At 37.0% G+C, this 24,274-nt stretch overlaps 2 protein-coding genes across 6 annotated transcripts in view; one reads left to right on the top strand and one right to left on the bottom strand.

Moving 5' to 3' along the window:
• LOC137438969 (guanine nucleotide exchange factor DBS) overlaps positions 1-24,274 on the bottom strand; it is a 161,978-nt gene that overhangs the window by 11,147 nt on the left and 126,557 nt on the right. For all 5 annotated transcript variants that reach the window (XM_078767573.1, XM_068134488.2, XM_078767574.1 and 2 more), the window contains 2 exons: positions 7,752-7,820; positions 4,738-4,821 (listed from right to left, as the gene is read on the bottom strand). In XM_078767573.1, the coding sequence (XP_078623699.1) occupies positions 4,738-4,821; positions 7,752-7,820 (153 nt within the window). The remainder of the gene's footprint in view (positions 1-4,737; positions 4,822-7,751; positions 7,821-24,274) is intronic.
• Positions 11,656-24,274, top strand: part of LOC137438472 (uncharacterized) — a 39,893-nt gene continuing 27,274 nt past the window's right edge. The window contains exons 1-4 of the mRNA XM_078767709.1: positions 11,656-11,847; positions 11,935-12,063; positions 12,499-12,622; positions 12,780-12,876. Coding sequence (XP_078623835.1) covers positions 11,795-11,847; positions 11,935-12,063; positions 12,499-12,622; positions 12,780-12,876 — 403 coding nt within the window. The 5' untranslated portion in view covers positions 11,656-11,794. The remainder of the gene's footprint in view (positions 11,848-11,934; positions 12,064-12,498; positions 12,623-12,779; positions 12,877-24,274) is intronic.

Genomic DNA, 24,274 nt, shown 5'->3' with positions numbered 1-24,274 from the left:
CTAACTATAAAGAGGCAACGCTATCTATAAAGAGGCAGCGCTAACTATAAAGAGGCAGCGCTAACTATAAAGAGGCAGCGCTAACTATAAAGAGGCAGCGCTAACTATAAAGAGGCAGCGCTAACTATAAAGAGGAAGCGCTAACTATAAAGAGGCAGCGCTAACTATAAAGAGGGGCAGCGCTAACTATAAAGAGGGGCAGTGCTAACTATAAAGAGGCAGCGCTATCTATAAAGAGGAAGCGCTAACTATAAAGAGGCAACGCTATCTATAAAGAGGGGCAGCGCTAACTATAAAGAGGCAGCGCTAACTATAATATAAAGAGGCAGCGCTAACGATAAAGAGGCAACGCTATCTATAAAGAGGGGCAGCGCTAACTATAAAGAGGCAGCGCTAACTATAAAGAGGCAGCGCTAACTATAAAGAGGCAGCGCTAACTATAAAGAGGGAGCGCTAACTATAAAGAGGCAGCGCTAACTATAAAGAGGCAGCGCTAACTATAAAGAGGCAGCGCTAACTATAAAGAGGGAGCGCTAACTATAAAGAGGCAGCGCTAACTATAAAGAGGGGCAGCGCTAACTATAAAGAGGGGCAGCGCTATCTATAAAGAGGAAGCGCTAACTATAAAGAGGGGCAGCGCTAACTATAAAGAGGCAGCGCTATCTATAAAGAGGAAGCGCTAACTATAAAGAGGGGCAGCGCTAACTATAAAGAGGGGCAGCGCTAACTATAAAGAGGGGCAGCGCTAACTATAAAGAGGAAGCGCTAACTATAAAGAGGGGCAGCGCTAACTATAAAGAGGGGCAGCGCTAACTATAAAGAGGGGCAGCGCTAACTATAAAGAGGGGCAGCGCTAACTATAAAGAGGCAGCGCTAACTATAAAGAGGCAGCGCTAACTATAAAGAGGGGCAGGGCGAACTATAAAGAGGCAGCGCTAACTATAAAGAGGCAGCGCTATCTATAAAGAGGAAGCGCTAACTATAAAGAGGGGCAGCGCTAACTATAAAGAGGGGCAGCGCTAACTATAAAGAGGGGCAGCGCTAACTATAAAGAGGAAGCGCTAACTATAAAGAGGGGCAGCGCTAACTATAAAGAGGCAGCGCTAACGATAAAGAGGCAGTGCTATATATAAAGAGGGGCAGCGATAACTATAAAGAGGCAGCGCTAACTATAAAGAGGCAGCGCTAACTATAAAGAGGGGCAGCGCTAACTATAAAGAGGGAGCGCTAACTATAAAGAGGCAGCGCTAACTATAAAGAGGCAGCGCTAACTATAAAGAGGCAGCGCTAACTATAAAGAGGCAGCGTTATCTATAAAGAGGCAGCGCTAACGATAAAGAGGCAGTGCTATATATAAAGAGGAGCAGCGCTAACTATAAAGAGGCAGCGCTAACTATAAAGAGGCAGCGCTAACTATAAAGAGGAAGCGCTAACTATAAAGAGGCAGCGCTAACTATAAAGAGGGGCAGCGCTAACTATAAAGAGGGGCAGCGCTAACTATAAAGAGGCAGCGCTATCTATAAAGAGGAAGCGCTAACTATAAAGGGGCAGCACTAACTATAAAGAGGGAGCGCTATCTATAAAGAGGGAGCGCTATCTATAAAGAGGCAGCACTATCTATAAAGAGGCAGCGCTAACTATAATGAGGCAGCGCTAACTATAAAGAGGCAGTGCTAACTATAAAGAGGCAGCGCTAACTATAAAGAGGCAGCGCTAACAATAAAGAGGCAGCGCTAACTATAAAGAGGGAGCGCTAGCTATAAAGAGGCAGTGCTAACTATAAAGAGGGAGTGCTATCTATAAAGAGGCAGCACTATCTATAAAGAGGCAGCACTATCTATAAAGAGGCAGTGCTAACTATAAAGAGGCAGCGCTAACTATAAAGAGGCAGCGCTAACGATAAAGAGGGAGCGCTAACTATAAAGAGGGAGCGCTAACTATAAGTATAAAGAGGAGCAGCGCTATATATAAAGAGGGGCAGCGCTAACTATAAAGAGGGAGCGCTAACTATAAAGAGGCAGTGCTAACTATAAAGAGGCAGCGCTAACTATAAAGAGGCAGCGCTAACAATAAAGAGGCAGCGCTAACTATAAAGAGGGAGCGCTAGCTATAAAGAGGCAGCGCTAACTGTAAAGAGGGAGTGCTATCTATAAAGAGGCAGCACTATCTATAAAGAGGCAGCACTATCTATAAAGAGGCAGTGCTAACTATAAAGAGGCAGCGCTAACTATAAAGAGGCAGCGCTAACGATAAAGAGGGAGCGCTAACTATAAAGAGGGAGCGCTAACTATAAGTATAAAGAGGGGCAGCGCTATATATAAAGAGGGGCAGCGCTAACTATAAAGAGGCAGCCCTAACTATAAAGAGGGGCAGCGCTAACTATAAAGAGGGGCAGCGCTAACTATAAAGAGGCAGTACTAACTATAAAGAGGCAGCGCTAACTATAAAGAGGCAGCGCTAACTATAAAGAGGGAGCGCTAACTATAAAGAGGGAGCGCTAACTATAAAGAGGCAGCGCTAACTATAAAGAGGGAGCGCTATCTATAAAGAGGCAGCGCTATCTATAAAGAGGCAGCGCTATCTATAAAGAGGCAGCACTATCTATAAAGAGGCAGCGCTAACTATAAAGAGGCAGCGCTAACTATAAAGAGGCAGCGCTAACTATAAAGAGGCAGCGCTAACTATAAAGAGGCAGCGCTAACAATAAAGAGGCAGCGCTAACTATAAAGAGGGAGCACTATCTATAAAGAGGCAGCGCTAACTATAAAGAGGGAGCGCTATCTATAAAGAGGCAGCACTATCTATAAAGAGGCAGCACTATCTATAAAGAGGCAGTGCTAACTATAAAGAGGCAGCGCTAACTATAAAGAGGCAGCGCTAACGATAAAGAGGGAGCGCTAACTATAAAGAGGGAGCGCTAACTATAAAGAGGGAGCGCTAACTATAAAGAGGGGCAGCGCTATATATAAAGAGGGGCAGCGCTAACTATAAAGAGGCAGCGCTAACTATAAAGAGGGGCAGCGCTAACTATAAAGAGGCAGTACTAACTATAAAGAGGCAGCGCTAACTATAAAGAGGCAGCGCTAACTATAAAGAGGGAGCGCTAACTATAAAGAGGGAGCGCTAACTATAAAGAGGCAGTGCTATATATAAAGAGGGGCAGCGCTAACTATAAAGAGGCAGCGCTAACTATAAAGAGGCAGCGCTAACTATAAAGAGGCAGCGCTAACTATAAAGAGGGAGCGCTAACTATAAAGAGGCAGCGCTAACTATAAAGAGGCAGCGCTAACTATAAAGAGGCGCAGCGCTAACTATAAAGAGGGGCAGCGCTAACTATAAAGAGGGGCAGCGCTAACTATAAAGAGGCAGCGCTAACTATAAAGAGGCAGTGCTAACTATAAAGAGGCAGCGCTAACAATAAAGAGGGGCAGCGCTAACTATAAAGAGGCAGTGCTAACTATAAAGAGGCAGCGCTAACTATAAAGAGGCAGTGCTAACTATAAAGAGGGAGCGCTAACTATAAAGAGGCAGCGCTAACTATAAAGAGGAGCAGCGCTAACTATAAAGAGGGGCAGCGCTAACTATAATGGGGCAGCGCTAACTATAAAGAGGGGCAGCACTAACTATAATGGGGCAGCGCTAACTATAAAGAGGCAGTGCTAACTATAAAGAGGCAGCACTAACCATAAAGAGGCAGTGCTAACTATAAAGAGGGACAGTGCTAACTATAAAGAGGCAGTGCTAACTATAAAGAGGCAGCGCTAACTATAAAGAGGCAGCGCTAACTATAAAGAGGCAGCGCTAACTATAAAGAGGCAGCGCTAACTATAAAGAGGCAGCGCTAACTATAAAGAGGCAGCGCTAACTATAAAGAGGCAGTGCTAACTATAAAGAGGCAGCGCTAACTATAAAGAGGCAGCGCTAACTATAAAGAGGCAGCGACAATCGCGTCTGTGAGCAGACAGCCCAGGACTCCAGAGAGTGAGCGCACAGAGGGCACTCAGCCCAGGACAGTCAGCCAGAGACGGCGCTCATGCCACGGACACAACCTGTGACAGTCAGCCTGGAACAGCATTGAGACAGTCATTGGCATTGAACATACAGCCTGGGATAGCGATGGGGAGAGCCGTGTACAACAAAGCCAGGGAAGCCCTACCAGCACCATGCAGCAATGGACAGCCTGCTTCAGAGAGCCTTGACAAGCTGCAAGACTGGCCTGCACCACTCATCCCGAAACTTCAATAGAGAAGAACACATCCACACACCTACACACACTCTCCTGTCAGTTCTCCTGTTCTTATTGCGTTCCCGATTGAGTCTGCTCTGATAAATTAGCGAAGGATCACTCTGAACCATTACCTTCCAGTAAAGCGTGTCAACTCCAGTCAAGCCGTACAATCATCTCGGTGTCTTTGATTGCATTTGCCCTTCCGTGTCCCCATATTCCCATTATTTATTAACCCCATCACTTTTATAAACCACTGTGAGTATTCTGAGCCACAAACTCGTCCTTCGGTGTAACCAAATCCGCTGGTAAAACCGTACGCACATGTTGAAACAGGCACATGTTGAAACAGGCACATGTTGAAACAGGCACATGTTGAAACAGCCACGAAAAATACATTAATGAAACAAAACACCAGCACATCATGGACCTGCCGCGCATGCACAATATGCCTTCGCACGGCATCATGGGAGTTCATCTCCAGCGGTATTATTACCATTGTCTGTTCCTACCTTTGTTCTGATGCTTGGAAGAGCCACCAAGAGCAGGTGTAGCAGAGAAGCGTCTGCTGGATCCCGATTGGACTGCTGGGAGGTCTGATCAGATATCAACACAGCATTATGGGACATTAATCAAAGGACAGTCTGAGCACAGGACAAGTCGCCATCCTCTTTATCTTTTCAAGCACAACTAGTCACCTCGACTGTGTAAGCCAATTTTTAAATATACCATCGAGTTTCTTAGACCCATAGTAATACTAAACCACCATTTGAAGAATTTTCTTCCCAATTTGTAACATTTCCAAACTGTATCTCGGAGCTGGCTGGGACTTTCAAAATGGAATTGCATCAATAAATTAATGAGAATAGAAAGTATGCGGGATTGACGTAATTTTTGCCTGTGACGTCATTTTTAAGGTCACAACCTAATTATAGATATTTTAACATTTTTCACATTTCACATTTTCATTTAACATTTCAGAAGGTGGATCAGACTCAGCAACGGTTTCTAGAGTGAGATGTGCATGGAAGAAGTTTCGGGAACTGAGTGGCGTGCTGACGAGGAGGGGAGTGTCGTTGAAGCTGAAGGGAAAGGTGTATGCTGCATGTGTGAGAAGTGTTATGATTTATGGGAGCGAGACATGGGTCATGAATGTAGAGCAGCAACGAAGGCTGGAAAGGGTGGAAATGCGAATGGTTCGGTGGATGTGCAGAGTATCTTTGAGAGAGAGGAAGACAAATGATGAATTGCAAAAGATGATGGGAATAGAGCCTGTGATGGATGCTGTGAAGAGGAACAGGTTGAGATGGTTTGGTCATGTGTTGAGGAAGGATGAAAGTGACTGGTTGAGAAGAATGATGGAAATGAATGTAGAAGGAAGTAGAGGACGGGGATGACCGAGAAAGACTTGGCTAAAGATGGTGGAAGAAGAAATGCGGGCAAGGGGGTTAACAAGGAGAGATGCAGAAAATAGGGCAAAATGGAGAAGATTGTCATGGGGACCGCAAGGCTAACCCCCGCTCTAGTAGGGAAAATGGCCTTACAATGCCTGTTGTTGTATTGTTGTTTTCACCCCCAACTTGACTAAGGTTTTTCCGATCAGAACAAAATTGCCCCGCTATGTACCGTAGAGCAAGTCACATTTACCCATACTTTACTTCATACCCCTCCAGGTTAAATAGTGGTCTGAAAAAATAATGGGTTTCTTTTCATCATTCAATTTCCCAATTCGAACTCTCAAAGACCGCTTGGCCTTCCAATATGTTCTTGCGTCATAATAGTGTACCTGCACTGAAATTGTGCAACTGATATTTATTTTGTGTCCTTGACCAACTTTTTTCGTATTGTGATTTAATTAACAAAAAATACCTTTTTGATCACAACTTGAACAAGAAAAAAAACACATAAAATGTCATAGCCCTTGTGGTTTTCGTAATTTTGCTGTATGGAGTTAAGACCAACTGGACAACCCTCCCATCTACTTTCTAAACATTCCTCTCCAAGAACCATCCAGCTTTGGTCGGATTACAAAACAAAATCTTCTGCATATGTATACTCATGTATTGTCTTTGCACCAAGTTTAAGCAAAGTTGGACCATGCATGTCCGATAAATGGTTGGGGACATGTTTCAGTAACAAAATGGCCACCATTCAGCCATCTTGGATCTGATTTCAAAACAAAAAGAGGTGCATAAGTACGTCATCATTCCTTATATGTGTGCCAGGTTTGACCAATACCTCTAAATGCAATCTGATAAATGGTTTGTGGACGTGTTCAAATACTGGGATTTTTTTTTTTTTACAACTAAAATGGCCGCCAGTCTACCAGTTGGCCATCTTAGATCAGATTGCAAAATAAAGTGAAGCGCACGTATATGCCGTCATCTACTGTGCTTTTGCCAAGTTTGAACAAAATCGGATCATGCATGTCCGAGAAATTGTTTAGGACATGTTTAAGTAATTAAGTAACAAAATGGCCGACAGCCGGCCATCTTTAATCGCATCGCGAAAAAAAATGATGTGCATATGTATACCATCACGTGTTGTCTTTGTGCCAAGTATGAACAAAATCGGTCAATACATCTCCAAGATATGATTGCGGATGCATGGACAGACGGAGGGACGAGTTCCAATCCATAAACCCCCGTTTTGGACTAAATCCAACAGGGGCTAATAATTTTCCTCCGACTTATGGATAGACTGTACATGGGAACACATTTTCTTAATTTACAGTACATTCTATCCCTAAATGGTGAAGGTCAAGGTCAAATGGTAGTCCGGACAAAATATGGCCATCATTGGTTCGTGGGCCAAGGGTAAAGCGTGGGCCATCACCATGTGTAGGCTTACCATTGGTGATCACAGATATCCAGTTAATCGTGTATCCATTGATACAGGAAGCTTTATGTCGAATCCACTCAATGCTGCCAACATGTTTGCCTTCTTTTAAGGGTAGTTGTTGGTCCATGTCCATCGTACTTCTTTTAAGGGTAGTTGTTGGTCCATGTCCATCGTACTTCTTTTAAGGGTTGTTGTTGGTCCATGTCCATCGTACTTCTTTTAAGGGTAGTTGTTGGTCCATGTCCATCGTACTTCTTTTAAGGGTAGTTGTTGGTCCATGTCCATCGTACCTCTTTTAAGGGTAGTTGTTGGTCCATGTCCATCGTACTTCTTTTAAGTGTAACTCACCCAAGACCATTATTTTGTCAGTCGAAAGAAAGATATTGTTTTCGCTGCATGTTGTATCTGCTCGCTTGCTCTTCTATGCATCTTCATTTCATGCATGAACCTTATCTTGCGTCCTCAAGACCTTCAAATGCAGTCTACATCTCTACATCATATGCATATCCCACTATCCCAGTCATGAGAAATATGGCTCCCAAATCCCTTTTCCCTCTGTTGTACTCTTCCATGAACCTCAACATCTGTATGAGAATGCTATTGTTTGGCCGTAACGATAAAATCCAATCCACATGCACCCAAACGTCCATCAGTGTGGTGCGACTGGTGCGTGCAGAAAACGTACCCTTTGCATTATTCATGTTAGGGAAGGTGAAACGCTTTTTGGAGTTATCAATGCTGGGGCTGGGGGAATCTGGGGGTGGAATAAAGAAGCCACAGTTAGAACATTTTAAAACGCGTCATCGCTTCGAAAACATGTGAGCAGGAAATGTGTCACGATGTGTTCACAAACAAAAAAAACATTGAAATAAACAAACAGATCGCTGTACTGTTGAAAATTCTTCACAAATTCCCTTTCATTGTGAAAATTAAAGTGAAATAACAGCAGAAGGTATAAATGAAACGAATATGCAATTATTCATTCTTTCCTTCAACATTTGATATTTAATGAACAAACTTCGCATTTGTGTAACTTTAATGGTGTCTGTGGTCGGTGCGTTCAGGCAAATTCCCGGTACATTAATAAGCCATTGATTAAAATTCACCACTGGAAGAGTGTGGGATTCATGTTGGATCATTCAGAACATTTTATGCAGGTAAGGATAAAGGGATTTTAAATGTAATTTCTCCAAAGAGTAATACCCCGGTTTGCGCGAAGGATATGTTCATGGTAGGTTCGCGCAGAACGGGGTTGATAATGCGTTGTGTTAATGAGGATACTTGGAGTGGATGAGCTAATTCCGTAGTAGATGCACTACCTCCAGGTACATAAGAATGATATACAGTACATTGACTGTCATAACCTGAAAATATTAATGAAGACAAACAAATAAATATTAATAATATTAGTAATAACAAGTACAAAAAGTTTTAATTAAAACAAAAGTCGCGTCGATGTTACACAATGCCTAGATGCAGCTGTGCCTATAACGTCGATGTTATAGGCACAGGACATTCCTATTGATTCGATTACTTGATGTTATTTTTGTGCAAAGTGAAAATATATCTCGGCAATTTCCCGTGTGTGGCGACGAATTTTTAATATATCTCGGCATTTTCCCGTCTGTTATTTCAGGCGGTGTATGACTGACCATGCCGCGATTTAAAAAATATATATCTCGGCAATTTCCCGTGTGTGGCGACACGTGAACGAAGCTATGCTCCTCTCTCCACATTATAGTGACGACGTATAAATTAAATATTTCATCGTGATGATTGTCATCAAATGGACGAATTTTTAATATATCTCGGCATTTTCCCGTCTGTTATTTTGGGCGGTGTATGACTGACCATGCCGCGATTTAAACAAAATATATATATCTCGGCATTTTCCTGTCTGTTATTTTGGGCGGTGTATGACTGACCATGCCGCGATTTAAACAAAATATATATATCTCGGCATTTTCCCGTCTCTTATTTCGGGCGGTGTATGACTGACCATGCCGCGATTTAAAAAAAAAAATCTCAATGGACTTGAAGTTACAGGCCTTTGAGAATTCATTTCGTTCTATAAAGGGCAACTTTCATCGGATTTTCTTCCCGTTTTTTTTCAACCGAGTCTAAAACTATGTTAGCGACTGTGAAAAATGAAATGATATATCGAATTTGATATGAAATAAAACTGTGTGAGAGAGGAAGACACCACGGGCCTACAAAACAGGCCTCAAAGCTATGCGAGTTAATAAAATGGTGGATATTTGTTTATATGAAGCCTCTCCCAGAATGGGCGGAGCTATGGTTCCCAGAATGGGTGGAGCTTTGAGGTTTTGTCTTCTCTGCAAGAACAAGAAGAAGAAGAAGAAGAAGAAGAACAACAACAACAACAGCAGAGGGCACTCTATGAGCAGCGTCTGCGACGCGGCTGAAAAATATATAAATTTGGTACATTTTACGGAAGATTTACCAATGATGTGTCTTGGAGCTGGAGTTTTACCCATCAAATGCCCTCACTTCAGAGACGCGCAGCCACACAAGAAGAGGCTTTTATTTCAAGTCTCCTGCAGTATTGTTGTCCAGGAGGAGTGTCAGGTGGGCTTTTGCTACCTTGAAACCCAAAGGAATGCCGCACTTCTTTGGAAATTAACACATCGGACGGCATCCTCTTCCAAAAAGTCCCGCTTCATCCACATTAAAAACAAACTGAGAAGGTTACACTTCCACAATGACCATAAACCTAGACAGAAATTCAGGTGCTGCCTGCCCATCCGCACTCACAGCTTCGCCAGTTATGGGAATGTTGTCCAAATTGCTTAAATCTAATCGAACCACTCTCGACTTGCTGTGAACATCTCCTTGGTAGATCCTTCACGTTCCTGATGTTTTACTTCATCAGATAATCTCAGCACCTTATCCTTCACCTTCCTGATGTTTTACTTCATCATATAATCTCAGCACCTTATCCTTCACCTTCCTGATGTTTTACTTCATCATATAATCTCAGCACCTTATCCTTCACCTTCCTGATGTTTTACTTCATCATATAATCTCAGCACCTTATCCTTCACCTTCCTGATGTTTTACTTCATCATATAATCTCAGCACCTTATCCTTCACCTTCCTGATGTTTTACTTCATCATATAATCTCAGCACCTTATCCTTCACCTTCCTGATGTTTTACTTCATCATATAATCTCAGCACCTTATCCTTCACCTTCCTGATGTTTTACTTCATCATATAATCTCAGCACCTTATCCTTCACCTTCCTGATGTTTTACTTCATCATATAATCTCAGCACCTTATCCTTCACCTTCCTGATGTTTTACTTCATCATATAATCTCAACACCTTATCCTTCACCTTCCTGATGTTTTACTTCATCATATAATCTCAGCACCTTATCCTTCACCTTCCTGATGTTTTACTTCATTATATAATCTCAACACCTTATCCTTCACCTTCCTGATGTTTTACTTCATCATATAATCTCAGCACCTTATCCTTCACCTTCCTGATGTTTTACTTCATCAGATAATCTCAGCACCTTATCCTTCACCTTCCTGATGTTTTACTTCATTATATAATCTCAGCAACTTATCCTTCACCTTCCTGATCTTTTACTTCATCATCTCAGCACCTTATCCTTCACCTTCCTGATGTTTTACTTCATCAGATAATCTCAGCACCTTATCCTTCACCTTCCTGCTCTTTTACTTTATTATATAATCTCAGCACCTTATCCTTCACCTTCCTGATCTTTTACTTCATCATCTCAGCACCTTATCCTTCACCTTCCTGATGTTTTACTTCATCAGATAATCTCAGCACCTTATGCTTCACCTTCCTGATGTTTTACTTCATCAGATAATCTCAGCACCTTATCCTTCACCTTCCTGATGTTTTACTTCATCATCTCAGCACCTTATCCTTCACCTTCCTGATGTTTTACTTCATCAGATAATCTCAGCACCTTATAGTAGTGTAATAATGTTGCTTCTGGGACACCTCCGTTTAACATGGGAAATCCCTATCTAATGTCATTTACCCCCTTGTCTTTTTCAAAAATCATAAACACCTCTATTTCTCCCACCCTCATCTTTATGAACCTTTTGTCTGTAGTACCTATCCTTAATGTTGTTCATTAGACCACTCAAACACTACAAATATTTGTTTTCTCTTATAGACCTATCATCCTTCTTCTACATATCATCTGGCAGATTAATCTTTGACCCATTCACTTCCATATTAATTCTTTCCCTCCCTCATTGCCCCTAAACACCTATATTTCTCTCACCCTGTTCTTTACGAACCTTCTAACCTTTTGACATGTTATCCTTATTCATTAGACCACTTAAACAATGCTGTGTGAACCTGTGATCCTTCTGACCTTATGGACCTTTTAACCTTTTACTCTTAATATCATCTGGTGAATATGGCCCACTCAAACAACGACCCTACAAATATTTGTTTATGCGTGGGAAATAATTTAATTCTCCTCCAACTTCCATCACCATACTCAAACCTTTTTTTATTAATTCTTCGCTTTTGAGAAATGACGTTGTTTCAATGACTTGGATAACTTCCCAGAAAGATTTCATTGTCTTATTTCCTGTTATTCACACACGCTCAGGGCTTCCCCGAAATGACTGCATGTCGTCATTTCAAGAAAATACATTTTGTTCATTATAAAAGAACGTGTTCAATTCAATTTTGATCATTGGGGATCGACATGTCTTACTACTCCATCCTTTACTCTGATAAAGAAGAAGAATACTCACCAAGGTAAGTTTCATTTAAAATTAAAGTGTTTAAAGCTTTGTATGGGATTAATTATACAACAAATGACTTAATATTCCTTTATCTTTACAGCAATGCGAATATCCTGGCAGAACTTCAAACTGGTTGGAATGAAAATACTGCAGAATCTCAAGAGTTGCAAAACGAAATGAACTTGAACAACTTGCCTGTTTCACCATTCTTGGAAGATTCATATGCAAGGTAAGATACTAAATATTAATACATTTGTGTTAAACGACGCTGCCTTAGTGTGTGTGTGTGTGTGTGTGTGTGTTCGTGTGTGTATGTGTTTGTGTGTGTTCGTGTGTGTATGTGTGTGTGTATGTATCTGTGAATGTGTGTGTGTATGTGTATGTGTGTGTTCTTGTGTGTATGTATCTATGAATGTGTGTGTGTGTGTGTGTGTGTGTGTGTGTGTGTGTATGTGTGTGTGTGTATGTATCTGTGAATGTGTGTATGTGTTTGTGTGTGCGTTCGTGTGTGTATGTGTGTGTGTGTATGTATCTGTGAATGTGTGTGTGTATGTGTATGTGTGAATGTGTATGTGTGTGTATGTGTGTGTATGTGTGTGTGCGTGTGTGTGATGTTTTGTCAAGCTTACTTCAACATAGTAATTTCTCCTTATTTTGTTTGCAGCCTTGAAGACCAAAGCTTGGAGTGGGACGATTTTGATTTTCCAAAGAGTGGTTATTTCCCGTCAACATGTGGTACCCTAAATTTTCAACTCGACCACTTGGACACAAAGCTCGATTTTTTAGAGGTATGTATCCCAATATCCTCATATCCTTGTGTGTGTGTGTGTGTGTGTGTGTGTGTGTATGTGTGTGTGTGTGTGTGTGTATGTGTGTATGTGTGTATGTGTGTGTGTGTGTGTGTGTAATATTTTCTCTCCCCTCTTGTCCTCTTGCCTTTGACAGAAAGAGATTCCAAACCTGAAGATATCTGCTGCTGTTGAAACTACCTTTGTCTTATGTTGGGAAGAAATTGATGACTTATGCTGGGGAGAAGTTGAATGTATACCTCAAGAAAAATGTTTTAATAATATAAAGATTTTAATGTTTTCAATATTTATATATATTTGTTTTGTTTACAATTATTTAATTCTTAATTACAAAAAGAGAATAAAGGAGGGAACGGGGAGGTGCACCCCTGCCAAAGACCCTTCACCCCCCTCATCCCACCCCTCCCCTCCCCTTGTGTGTGTGGGGAAGGTGGGGGTGGGATGAGGGGGGTGAAGGGTCAAGGGTGGGGGTGCACGGAGGGTGGGGGATGATGGGTGTGGTCTGTGTGGGCGGGGTCTGTGTGGGCGGGGTCTGTGTGGGCGGGGTCTGTGTGGGCGGGGTCTGTGTGGGCGGGGTCGGTGTGGGCGTGGCTTATGATTTTTTATTTATTTAATTTTTTTTTATTATTACCACGAATTAAATTAGCTAATATGGGTGGGGTGAATAGAAATGTTGTTTAATGAATTATTAGCTTTGTTTTTTGTAATTCTTGCGAGTAAAATGAACCCAAGATTTCTTCTCGATTTATATCATTTAATTTGTAAGTCCAAGGGTTTGTAGCCATTACATCAACGATTATAAATAATTCATTAGTCCATTTTTGTGTATAACCTTTCTCAAAATGGCTTTTCCATTTGTATATCCTTACAATATCACCAACTTTAAACTTGGGCTTTCTCAAATTAATCTCCTTTTCATATTCTAATTTTGTAAATGTTTCTGATGGTTTTGATTGTGTTGATGAATGAACTGTATTATTGTAATTATCTACAATATCCTGAATTAAATACACCCATTTTTGAGAACCGAGTTGTGTGAATTTTTTATATAATTTCTCTTTTAAAGTACGATTAAAACGCTCAATAACAACTGCCTTTCCTTCATTAAAGGTGCTGTATAATTTAATACCCTTCCCCTTAAGAAATTTCATGAATATTTTGTTATAGAACTCTGTTCCCTCATCAGTCCATAACTTCTTTGGTTTCCTTTTATCCCGATCAAATATTAGCTTAAAGGCTAACATTAAAGTATCACCCCTTTTATTTTTTAAAGGGACAACCCAGGCAAATCTACTCCTCAAATCAATAACGGTTAAAGCATACCTGTATCCCCTGTCATTATTCAATTCAATTAAATCAGCGGACCATATGTGGTCAGTGTATTTAGAATAAACCTTCCTTCTTTTAAACTTTGTGATTATAGGTTTGTGTAATTCTTCAGCCAAAAGCTCCTCAGTCTTGATGGCATCATTAGAGCCTAATAGTTTTTTGAGGAATAACCAAGACCAAGTTTCAATTTAGCATTTATCAAATTTCTCACAATAAACCTATCAACTTTCTCTCTCAACGTTGGATTTTGTATCAAAGACAAATTATACAACATTTCGCTGTCGGCTTTATGTTTTTCAGTCAACGTAGTGGTTTTCCCATAAGCAATATCATGCTTCATACACACTTCGTCAACCCTATTTGTAGGTTTAGACCAAGGTTTAGGATTGTCAGCCTCATCTAATCTTTTATCCAAGTTTGTTCCTGGACCACAGAAAGAATACCCTGGAAGGTGTAATTCCCCTGGAATTCCAGTTGTTGTAAATTTACTTCCTGACAGAAACTTTTGTATGTCTCCTCCTCTTTTAGGAGAGATGAATTGGCACTTTTTAGAGCCACATACTTGACATATTCCTTTTTGATAAACTCTATTATTTTTAGCTTTAACATAAGAGATATTTTTAGATTTAGTTTTCTTTTTACATTTGAGACAATAACTCATATTTATTTATCAGAAAAATTCCGACAGAGTATCAAAACCTTTTTGGTTTTCAACATATACATTTCAATCTTTATTTTTAAAACATAAAGAATCCTAAGGAATGCCTTCACTCTCTCCTCCATTTATTTACAAATAAAAACTAACTAAAGTCAATGACACCAACATCATCAATCACATAATCTTTTCCTTCTTCTTCTTCTTCTTCTTCACCACTTTCTCGTTTAAATCTCTGAAATTGAAGACATTGACGTTCTTATTTTTGAAACCATTATCTTCGTAAGAGTTGTTAATTCTTTAATTTCCTCTTCGGTGCGTTGAGATTGATTTATTTGCTTTAATACACTCAATCTTTTATGAATCTCAATGATTTCCATCTTTTTATATTTTTCCTCCCTCTCTCTTTGCTCCCTCTCCTCCTCCTCCATTTTCTCCCTCTCCTCCTTCTCCTTTTTCTCCCTTTTCTCCCTTTCCTCCTTCTCCCTTTTCTCCCTTTCCTCCTTCTCCTTTTTCTCCCTCTCCTCCTTCTCCTCCTTTTTCTCCCTCTCCTCCTTCTCCTCCCTCTCCCTTTCCTCCTTCTCCTTTTTCTCTCTTTCCTCCTTCTCTTCTTCAACTCCTTCCTCATCCCTTGCTACCCTTGAGTTTGAACCCCAAAGAATATTATACATATACTCATCTGGATTTTGAGATATTCTTGTATCTATAATTATTTTTCTCATAATAGGATACCAATAAGATTTGTTGACGATTTCTAAAAGAGTTTTATATTTCATAACTTTGAGAAGTTCATTTTTATTTAATATTTTAAACAAGTCTCTATTTGTGGGTTTAACAATATCAGTATAAGGCCAGTTTTTTATGACAAAATTCCCATGTATATGCTCCAAATCATAAGGTATGTAATACCGAGCACCCTTTTCTTGTAGGTATCCTTGAATACAAAAATTATAATTCTCTTGTAGTCTTCTTCCTGCCATTTATGTATCAGAAATATATGTGAGATTAATATTATGACAGGTAATACCACCCCATCTTCCCACTACCAAATCGGTTTGTATTCCTCGGCTTTCTATCCTTATCTCATTACCTTCCTTCTTTGTCATGCGAACCATCGCTATACTATCATATATTTTTATTTTCTTAAAATCACGTATTTGTTGTTTACTAATTGTACTTCCACATAAATCCTTATCTTCACCAAGTGGATAATATTCTTCTTTACGAGACTGATTTAAATCATGTAGGTCTTCTATGTTTATTGAAAAAGACCAATTATACCCTAAATCAGGCATATCATACCCCCATTTATTAATTCGCATATTAACTAAATGTCCTTCTTTATAAAATTTAATTGTAAGCAGGTAGTTAAATTCAATGAGGAAAGGTGTATGGTCAGTATAACCAGGTGTTGTGGTTGTAAATTTTACTTGTTTCACAAAACGTGCTGTTTTCTTTAAAGATATATATTGTGATAAATCACTGAATCTAATCAAGTCATTCGCATCTGTAGGGTTTGGATAATTGATTAATTTATAAGTATTCTTCATATTAATATTTTTACTTACACTATATTTTTGTCGTTCAGCCTGTGCCTTTGTATAATAATTTGATAAATCAATATCCTGAGAGGATTTTCCAAAGATAGAACCATCTTTTCCAACATAGGTCATTTATATTAGATAAAAAATGATATCATAAAAATTTTCATTATTGTTGAGTTGAAATAATACATATAAACATAATTGGCCACAACATTTAGAATTAATTTCTTGAACTTGGAATGTTTGATAAACACCATTCTGTAAGAATTGTATTACTTCAACAGGTGGTGGCATACCATAACTATCAAAATAATATTTATCCTGACTATTATGAATACAAACCCAATGAGAACCATTCTGTGTGTCTAAATTCATAATAATATTCTTTGTATTCTTATTTATATGTGTTAATTCATCTCTCATACAAATAACCACATTATCAATTTTTAGTGTTTTACAATACTTAGCTAGTTCTATATTTGACGTTGTATTCTTTCCAAATTGTTTAAACCATTTATCCATTTATTTATGAGAAAGATACAATCCATTACCCCGTTTAGTTAGTTTAACACCCGCTTGAGCGATAGAGGAAAGCATATCTCCAACCAACAATCTAGCTTTATCAGGTAGACTTTCAAGTTTTTGAGCAAAATCTACAATTACACCACTTCCACTAATTTGTTTCTCCAACTCCTTGTTATGTCTTTCCAATTCTTTTTGAGCTTTTAGTTGTGCCTTCCTTTCGTTAGCAGTTTTTACCGCTGCTGAAATACCACCAGTCAATGCTCCCGCCGCACTTAAACCAGCAAATAAAGGAATTAGAAACGGGAGAAATCCTCCTCTTGACTCGTCTATTGAATATTTCTTTAACATAGGTTTCGTCATTTTAATTTTAAGTGATCCAACATCATTTAGTGTTTTTACTTGTGTGTGTGTGAGTAAAACATCAATTCTTACAGCTCCTTTTCTTTGAATTGTATTAACATTAATAATACAAGGCTTTTGATTTTGAATACAAGATGTTAATTTATTAAGATTGATTTGATTAACATATACCCCAACCATTTATTTATGAGAAAAAACCTATGTGATATTAATCATAACACCATTATCTGTATTAATCTGTAATTCTGTTTCCTCCAAAAGCAAACAATATGCATTAACCTCTTCACTCTCCCCTCTTTCAATGTATAGAGAAGTATCCACTCGATTAGACTTTATAGTTTCCTTTTGAGAACTCAGGTCAATTGCGTAGATTGTATAAAGTTTTTGAAACGCAACCATATCCAAAATAGGATCATTATTACCATTACTTTCACACACCTTTTGGTAGGACTTGTAGGCTTCCGCATAATCATTTTTTTCCCAATCAATTTCCAATCTATCTCGCGGATAAAATGTGCCATCAAGAGAAACCCGAAGTTGTTTCACCTTTGCATTATCACTCAGGGCATTATTCTTATTAGTACCGTCCTCTCCATCTGGTTTTTTAAAAATGAGCCAGAGGTATCGTGGCTTTCCTTGAAGAACACCTAAATTCCAAGTGTAGGTAGTGTGTTCCAGTTTAACGTGTTGACATCTTCTTTTAAGGTATGATACATTTAGCGGTTTCTTTGAGTTAAGTCTTCTATTTAACATCTCTTCCGTTTTAAGATTAGGAGTATATTCACTGATATACCAACACAAATCATTAATAACAAATTTATTGTTGTCTCCAAAAGCATTTTCATCCCCAAAAAGCAACCTATTTACATTATCATTCCTTTGTAGTTGAAATCTAATTTTAAGACCATACAAAACTTTATCATAATCGCAAAATCCAAATATACCTTTAAGAGGTACTGCTACGGTAAAACTATTCACTGCTTTTGTTTCATCATTATACATTGACTTCCTTTGACTATAACCAGGGTCTGCGTTTGTACCCGTTGACATATCAGGAATAAAACCTTCAACAGCTCCCTTACCCATTCTATCACTAAACGAATATAGTGTAAATTTCATCATTTCAGATGTAGCAGAGACATAATCAACCGCTTCAACCTCTTGTGTTCCAATATACAGGCGGACACTGTCAAACATTTTCCAGAAGAAATCATTTACGAGTGTAGCATTAGTATTATTCGCAGCCTTAGTGAATTTAAATTTACACAGCAAGAAACTATCAGCTATATTCAAGTAAGTTTGTTGATTATTTATTTCAAAACTTTTTGTTCCGTTTGAATTCCAGTCTGTTCCTGTTATAGCATTTACCTTAAAATAGTCTTCCTTTTTAGTGGAGTTTGAAATGATAATCGTATCATCCAAATCATAGATACTATCAATCGCTTCCATACTTGTATTTATATAGCATTAAAATTGTTGAAACCCTGACCCAAGTATTTTAATGATTTTTTGTCGTTCTTGTGAAGATAGTTGAGTTTTACCTTTTTTTATTTCTTTGATTGCTTGTAATTTATGAGACTCCTTTTGAGCATCTTTTATACTCTTTATAGCACCCGCAACGGAGCCCACGGCAGAAGCAGTTGAACCAATTAGGTCTTTATGTTTAAGGATGGTTGAACCAATACCCATTAGAGTATCAATTATCCCATCTCCTTTATTTCGAAATTGATGACCTACACCTCGTTGTCTCTTAGGTTTATAGTATCCTCTACCCACATACCTTGTATAGTCTGGTGAAAGGAACATGCCCTCCCCTGTAATTATTTTATATTTTCCCAACTCGTGTTTTCTCACAATAACCATTATTTATTTATTGAAAAACTTCACGTAGGTGAATTCTGATGGATATAATTTCATCATTAAAGGATATCATACGATTATCTTGGTCGGTTATCCTAAAATTTACTCTGTATATGGTTTTTCCTGACACAGGTAAATAGACAAGATTTTTTGGTTCCATATTAAATTTATAACCAATCGGGGTTGAGTATGCACTGAATGAAAATATTGTATTTGTTCTTATTCCATCGTTATAAGCACCATCAATCAAATCACAATGAATTAATACTGAATTTATACCGGAGGATATTTGGATAACATTATCACTGTAAAACGTCCCGTTATTTTCAATCTTTTTTGAAGAGAAACCCAATAGCTCTCTAAACGAATTTTCAATCGTGAAATCAACTTTATAATTATTTTTAAGTTTAATAGTTGATTTTGAAGTGTGTTTTTGAATATCTATTACAATATTTTTTGGTTCATCACCTTTTTCTTTCATAAGGCGAGAGACTTCTGAAGATATTTGAGAAATCTCGTAAGCTCCAGGTGAAACGGTTATAGTTTTATATCCACTTCCTGGATTATAACTAAACTTGTTGTTTTTCTCTGTGATATTAAACAAGGTATTATAAGTTTCCATCGACAATAAAGATGCCTCATATGAGGTAAGGGGGTCAAGTTGTAGTGGGTAAGGGAATGAAGCTGTGTAATCGCTCGTTGTGAAATTAAAACTAAGAATTGTGCTTCTCATCTTATTTAATATCTAATAAAATATCTTTGTATTGACATTTATTAATTATTTTCATATTCATCAACTGATCTAAAATGGCTGAGGATTCATTAAAACAATTGTTGTTTCCAGCCTTCTTACTACCTAACAACAATAATAGCCTATTAACTAATTGTGATGGGTCATTTGGAAGAAAACTAACACCCGAACCAAGCTTACTTAAAGCATCAATAATATGTTTCTCCTTCTCATTCTTCTTACTTTTACCAGCAACAGAAACTCCATAATCAAGTGCATTTAACAACTCAATATATACCCTATCTTCCTCTCTTTCCATATCAAGTGGTTCCTCAAAATATTTTGAACCGCTGAATCCGGGGTTTGTTAGAAGAAACATTAATCTTGGAGTTAATTTAACATTTGGTTGAGTAGAACTCAAGAACATCAATTCATCATTAAATATCAATACCTTTTCTTCCACAAGATGAAACACTGCTGGTTCTTCTGTTGGAATGAGACCTGCTCTGGTTTTTGAACCCGCCGAATATTCATTGTTTTGAAGAGCTTCCACAACATAATTAGGGGGTTGATTTACCTCCTCAAGTTTCCGAAATAATCCCTCGTCATCATATTCTAATTCACCAAGTTCTTGTTTTGTTATCTGACTAAAATCTTTGAGCATTTGAAGTTTTTTCGGAGTAAATTCTACTGTGGGAACTGTAGGTGAGTGTTGAGTTTTCAAAAGTGGTTTAAAGAATTTCTCTTGTTTTCTTTCAAAGGCTTCTTCACCAGTTAGTTTCTGTCTCCGTTTCTTCTTTATCTCTTCCTGTTGTTTAACAACTTTTGAAACTAATTGTTGATGTTCCTTAAACTTTCTTTCTCTTTCTTCAGTATTCATTTTCTGTATTTATTTATTGAAAAATATCATTTAGTATCTCATCTTGTTTCACAACAATATATTTATATTTTCCAATCGTGTGTTTCATATAATTTTCAAATTCTTTTTTACTACATAACGTAGAGCAATTATCTCTCCAAAAATTATTTACATCTATTGAATTTAACTTAAATAAAATAAAAGTATTGGCATTGTTTCTTATTGAGCGTCGAGGGAGTTGAAAATATGATTGACTAAGATATATACAATTACAAGAAGAATGTCTCCCTCTTGTATAGTAGCTATCCATTACTGTTTGGTTTCTCTCATTAACACAATCATCAAAGATGACGAGGTTCTTTTTTGATTTATCTAAATCTTGAGGTGAAGGTATATCATCCGTATTATCACTGAGAATACAAGTTATGGGTTTCGATTTTGATTTCTGTGTATCACAAAATAATTGTATTATATCTTCAATATTATAATCATTCAGTTTGTTTTGAAGTTTAAATAAACCGATAATGTCTTCCTTTTTAAGACCTGCATTAAAACCCTGTGAGAGTAGTTGATACTCGGGTTGAAAACTTGACTTTGTAAAAATTATTAAATTATCATAATCTAAAAAATTAGGACCAAGGAGCATCTTTAAAAGTAAACAGGTTTTCCCACATCCGCTTGAACCAACTATTAGACATCTCAATGAATTTGGAATGTTTTTATGGTTATTAAATTTTATCTTATTTTCCCAAACGGGTAAAAAATCATTCATTTATATATTTGGAAAACAAGTCATCCAACTTTTTTTGAGCTATTTTAGAAACTCTATATTTTATCCTGAGTTCTGGTTTAATTTCAAAATAATTCATTATTTTATTTATGTAGTATCTTGTATTAACATTTCCATTAAAATTATTTTGAATAATAAATATCATTAAACCCTTATACATTTCCTCAATACAAAGAGTCTCTTTCCTTGTAAGAAATGGTGTATTATCACCATAATGCTTAACATTCATCTCTCTTATTAATCTTGTAAAGTAATTCATTTTTGGTTCTAATTTAAAAGAGTTATATGTTTTTTTATATTTCTTATTATCATTAATTAGAATATAATCACAGAATAAACATTGTTTATATGAATCCTCATCATTAAGCCCCACTCTATCACAAGCCGGACAATTCTCTAATTTATCATATGGAGAGTCTGGAAATTCTAAATATCCTTCAGAACTTATCATATTTATGTGGTAAATTTTTACTTAAACTAAACGCAAGTTTATTCATTAATAAATACAATGTTTCAAAGCACAAAAGACAAATTTCAATCAATCTCTACTTCGGTGGAAGATATAGAAAAATATGTCAAAGATGTTAAATTGAACAAAGATAAATATGGAAATTTTTGGGTAAAACCAGTTATGGAAAATAACATGAGCCCCTCTATTTCATTTAAAGGAAGAGCTCTAACTATACCTGGAAAGACATCCATTAAAGTAAATCTAACAAAAGTTTCTCCTCTACTCCTGGCAATTTATTCAAAGCTTGAAAAAGTGATTGACCACGATACTTTGAAAAAGAATGATAAGACCATTAATAATTCTAGAGGAGACATTTGTATTTTCTTTAATAATCCAAAGGGTGTAGATCTAAGTAAAATGAATGATGTTAATATTTCTGGTGAAATGTCATTTCGTTCTATGATAGTTAGAGATTATTTAAAGATAACTTTTGATATAAAAATTGTAGAGATTGAATCTGTTAATGAAAGAAAGTATATAGATATTGATGGGAATATTTTTCTTGCTAATTAAATATGAGTCAATACAGCAGTGAAGATTTTACTATTTCATTGAACTTGGACGATGGTGATGATAGTATTTCATTGAACACAGATGATAGTTATGATACTAATAGTTTGTGCTCAAATGATAGTTATGAGAGTAGCTTTATTGATGACTCTGAGTATGATTCTGAGTATTCATGTGATAGTTATGAATTAGATGATTCTGAGTGAAAAAGTGTTTTAGTTTAAACACAGCGATATATATAAAACGGAGCTGTAAAGCCCAAAAGTGTTTTCTTTTAAGCACAGTGATATATATAAAACACCACGTTTTCTCACGCTATAAATATGGTTTATTGTGATACTTGCGAGAAGGAAGTAAAATATTATAAACAACATATTCTCACCGCAAAACATACATACAACATTTTTAACAAACTTTCCCCTCTTCCACCTGAAACAAAACACTGTTCTACATGTAATAAAAATATCCTCAAGAAAGGCTTCAAAATACATCTTAAAACAAATCTACATTTATCAAATTTTATCACAACTAAAAACTCTGATGGAGCATTCAAAGGACATATTAAAATAAGAGTCTTTAACTTCAAACCTCCTGAACCAGAGTCTATAGTTGATGCTGTAGAAATAGTTAAACCTGCTGTTCAAACGTTGATTGAAAAAACACTAAAGGAAATGAAACCACTTAAATTTTATATGGGAGTAAAATTAGAAATGACAAAGGATGAAGGAGTTATAGATGCACCATACATGAGAACTGAGCCACACTTTATATCTTCATATCAAGATTTTAAAACATCAGGAGTCTATGATGAACTTATTAAACAAGAGCAAGATGTGGATAATTCAATCGTAGGAAGTGGATTCAATATAGGAAAAATTATTTACATAGACATTCATATTCTTAAATCAGATCCTCTAAAAGCTTCTTCTTACATTGATTTACCCAGTGTTATCAAAAATAGAAAAGCAGTTATCAATATCAAAAATAAAGACAATAAATGTTTTCTCTGGTCTATTTTAGCACACTTACATCCTCCACATTTTCATGATGAAAGAGTATCTCATTATAAAAAATATGAGAATACATTAAATACGAAAGATCTAAAGTTTCCGATGACTTTAAATGATATTCCTAAATTTGAAAAGATGAATAATTTATCAGTTAATGTTTATGGTCTAACAGAAACAAACAACATTCAGGTTTTAAAGCTTTCTGACAATTGTAAACAAACTCATATTAATCTTCTATATTTTAATTCAGACGAAAATTCACATTATACATACATCAAAGATATTGCTAAATTAATAAAACCACAAGTCTGTAAGAGAACAAATAAAATATATATTTGTTTGCGTTGTCTTAACTTCTTCAATTCACAAGAAAGATTAGATAAACATTCAAATTATTGTGGCGAACATAAATCAACGGTAATCAATATGCCTAAAGAAGGCTCAAAGATCACATTCAAAGATGAAAATAAAAAGATCAAACATCCATTTGTTATATATGCTGATTTTGAAAGTATTTTAGAAAAAATTGATACTGCTTCTCAAGATCCAAAAGAATCATACACAAATAAATATCAAAAACATACTCCTTGTGGTTTTTGTTATTATATCAAATCATCCGTTGGTGATAAATATAACAAGTTAGAGATGTATAGAGGCTCAAATACCCCAGAGGAGTTTGTGAAACGACTAGAAAAAGACTGTGTTCGATTAACCAAGATAATGAGAGAAACCAATAAACCAATGTCCTTAACAAGTAAAGAAAAAAGGGAATTTATAAAAAACAATGTCTGTCATATTTGTGAGGAGAAAATTGGTAAAGGTCTAAAGGTTAGAGACCATTGTCATCTCACTGGTAAATATAGAGGTCCGGCTCATCAAAGTTGTAATATTAATTATCAACTCCCCTCTTTCATTCCTGTCTTTCTTCATAACAACGCTCATTATGAT

The sequence above is a fragment of the Myxine glutinosa genome, chromosome 13 (assembly GCF_964187855.1).
Source record: "Myxine glutinosa chromosome 13, kmMyxGlut1.1, whole genome shotgun sequence".
In the NCBI taxonomy this organism is placed as follows: Eukaryota; Metazoa; Chordata; class Myxini; order Myxiniformes; family Myxinidae; genus Myxine; species Myxine glutinosa.
This window is presented reverse-complemented; position numbering and strand designations above follow the sequence as displayed.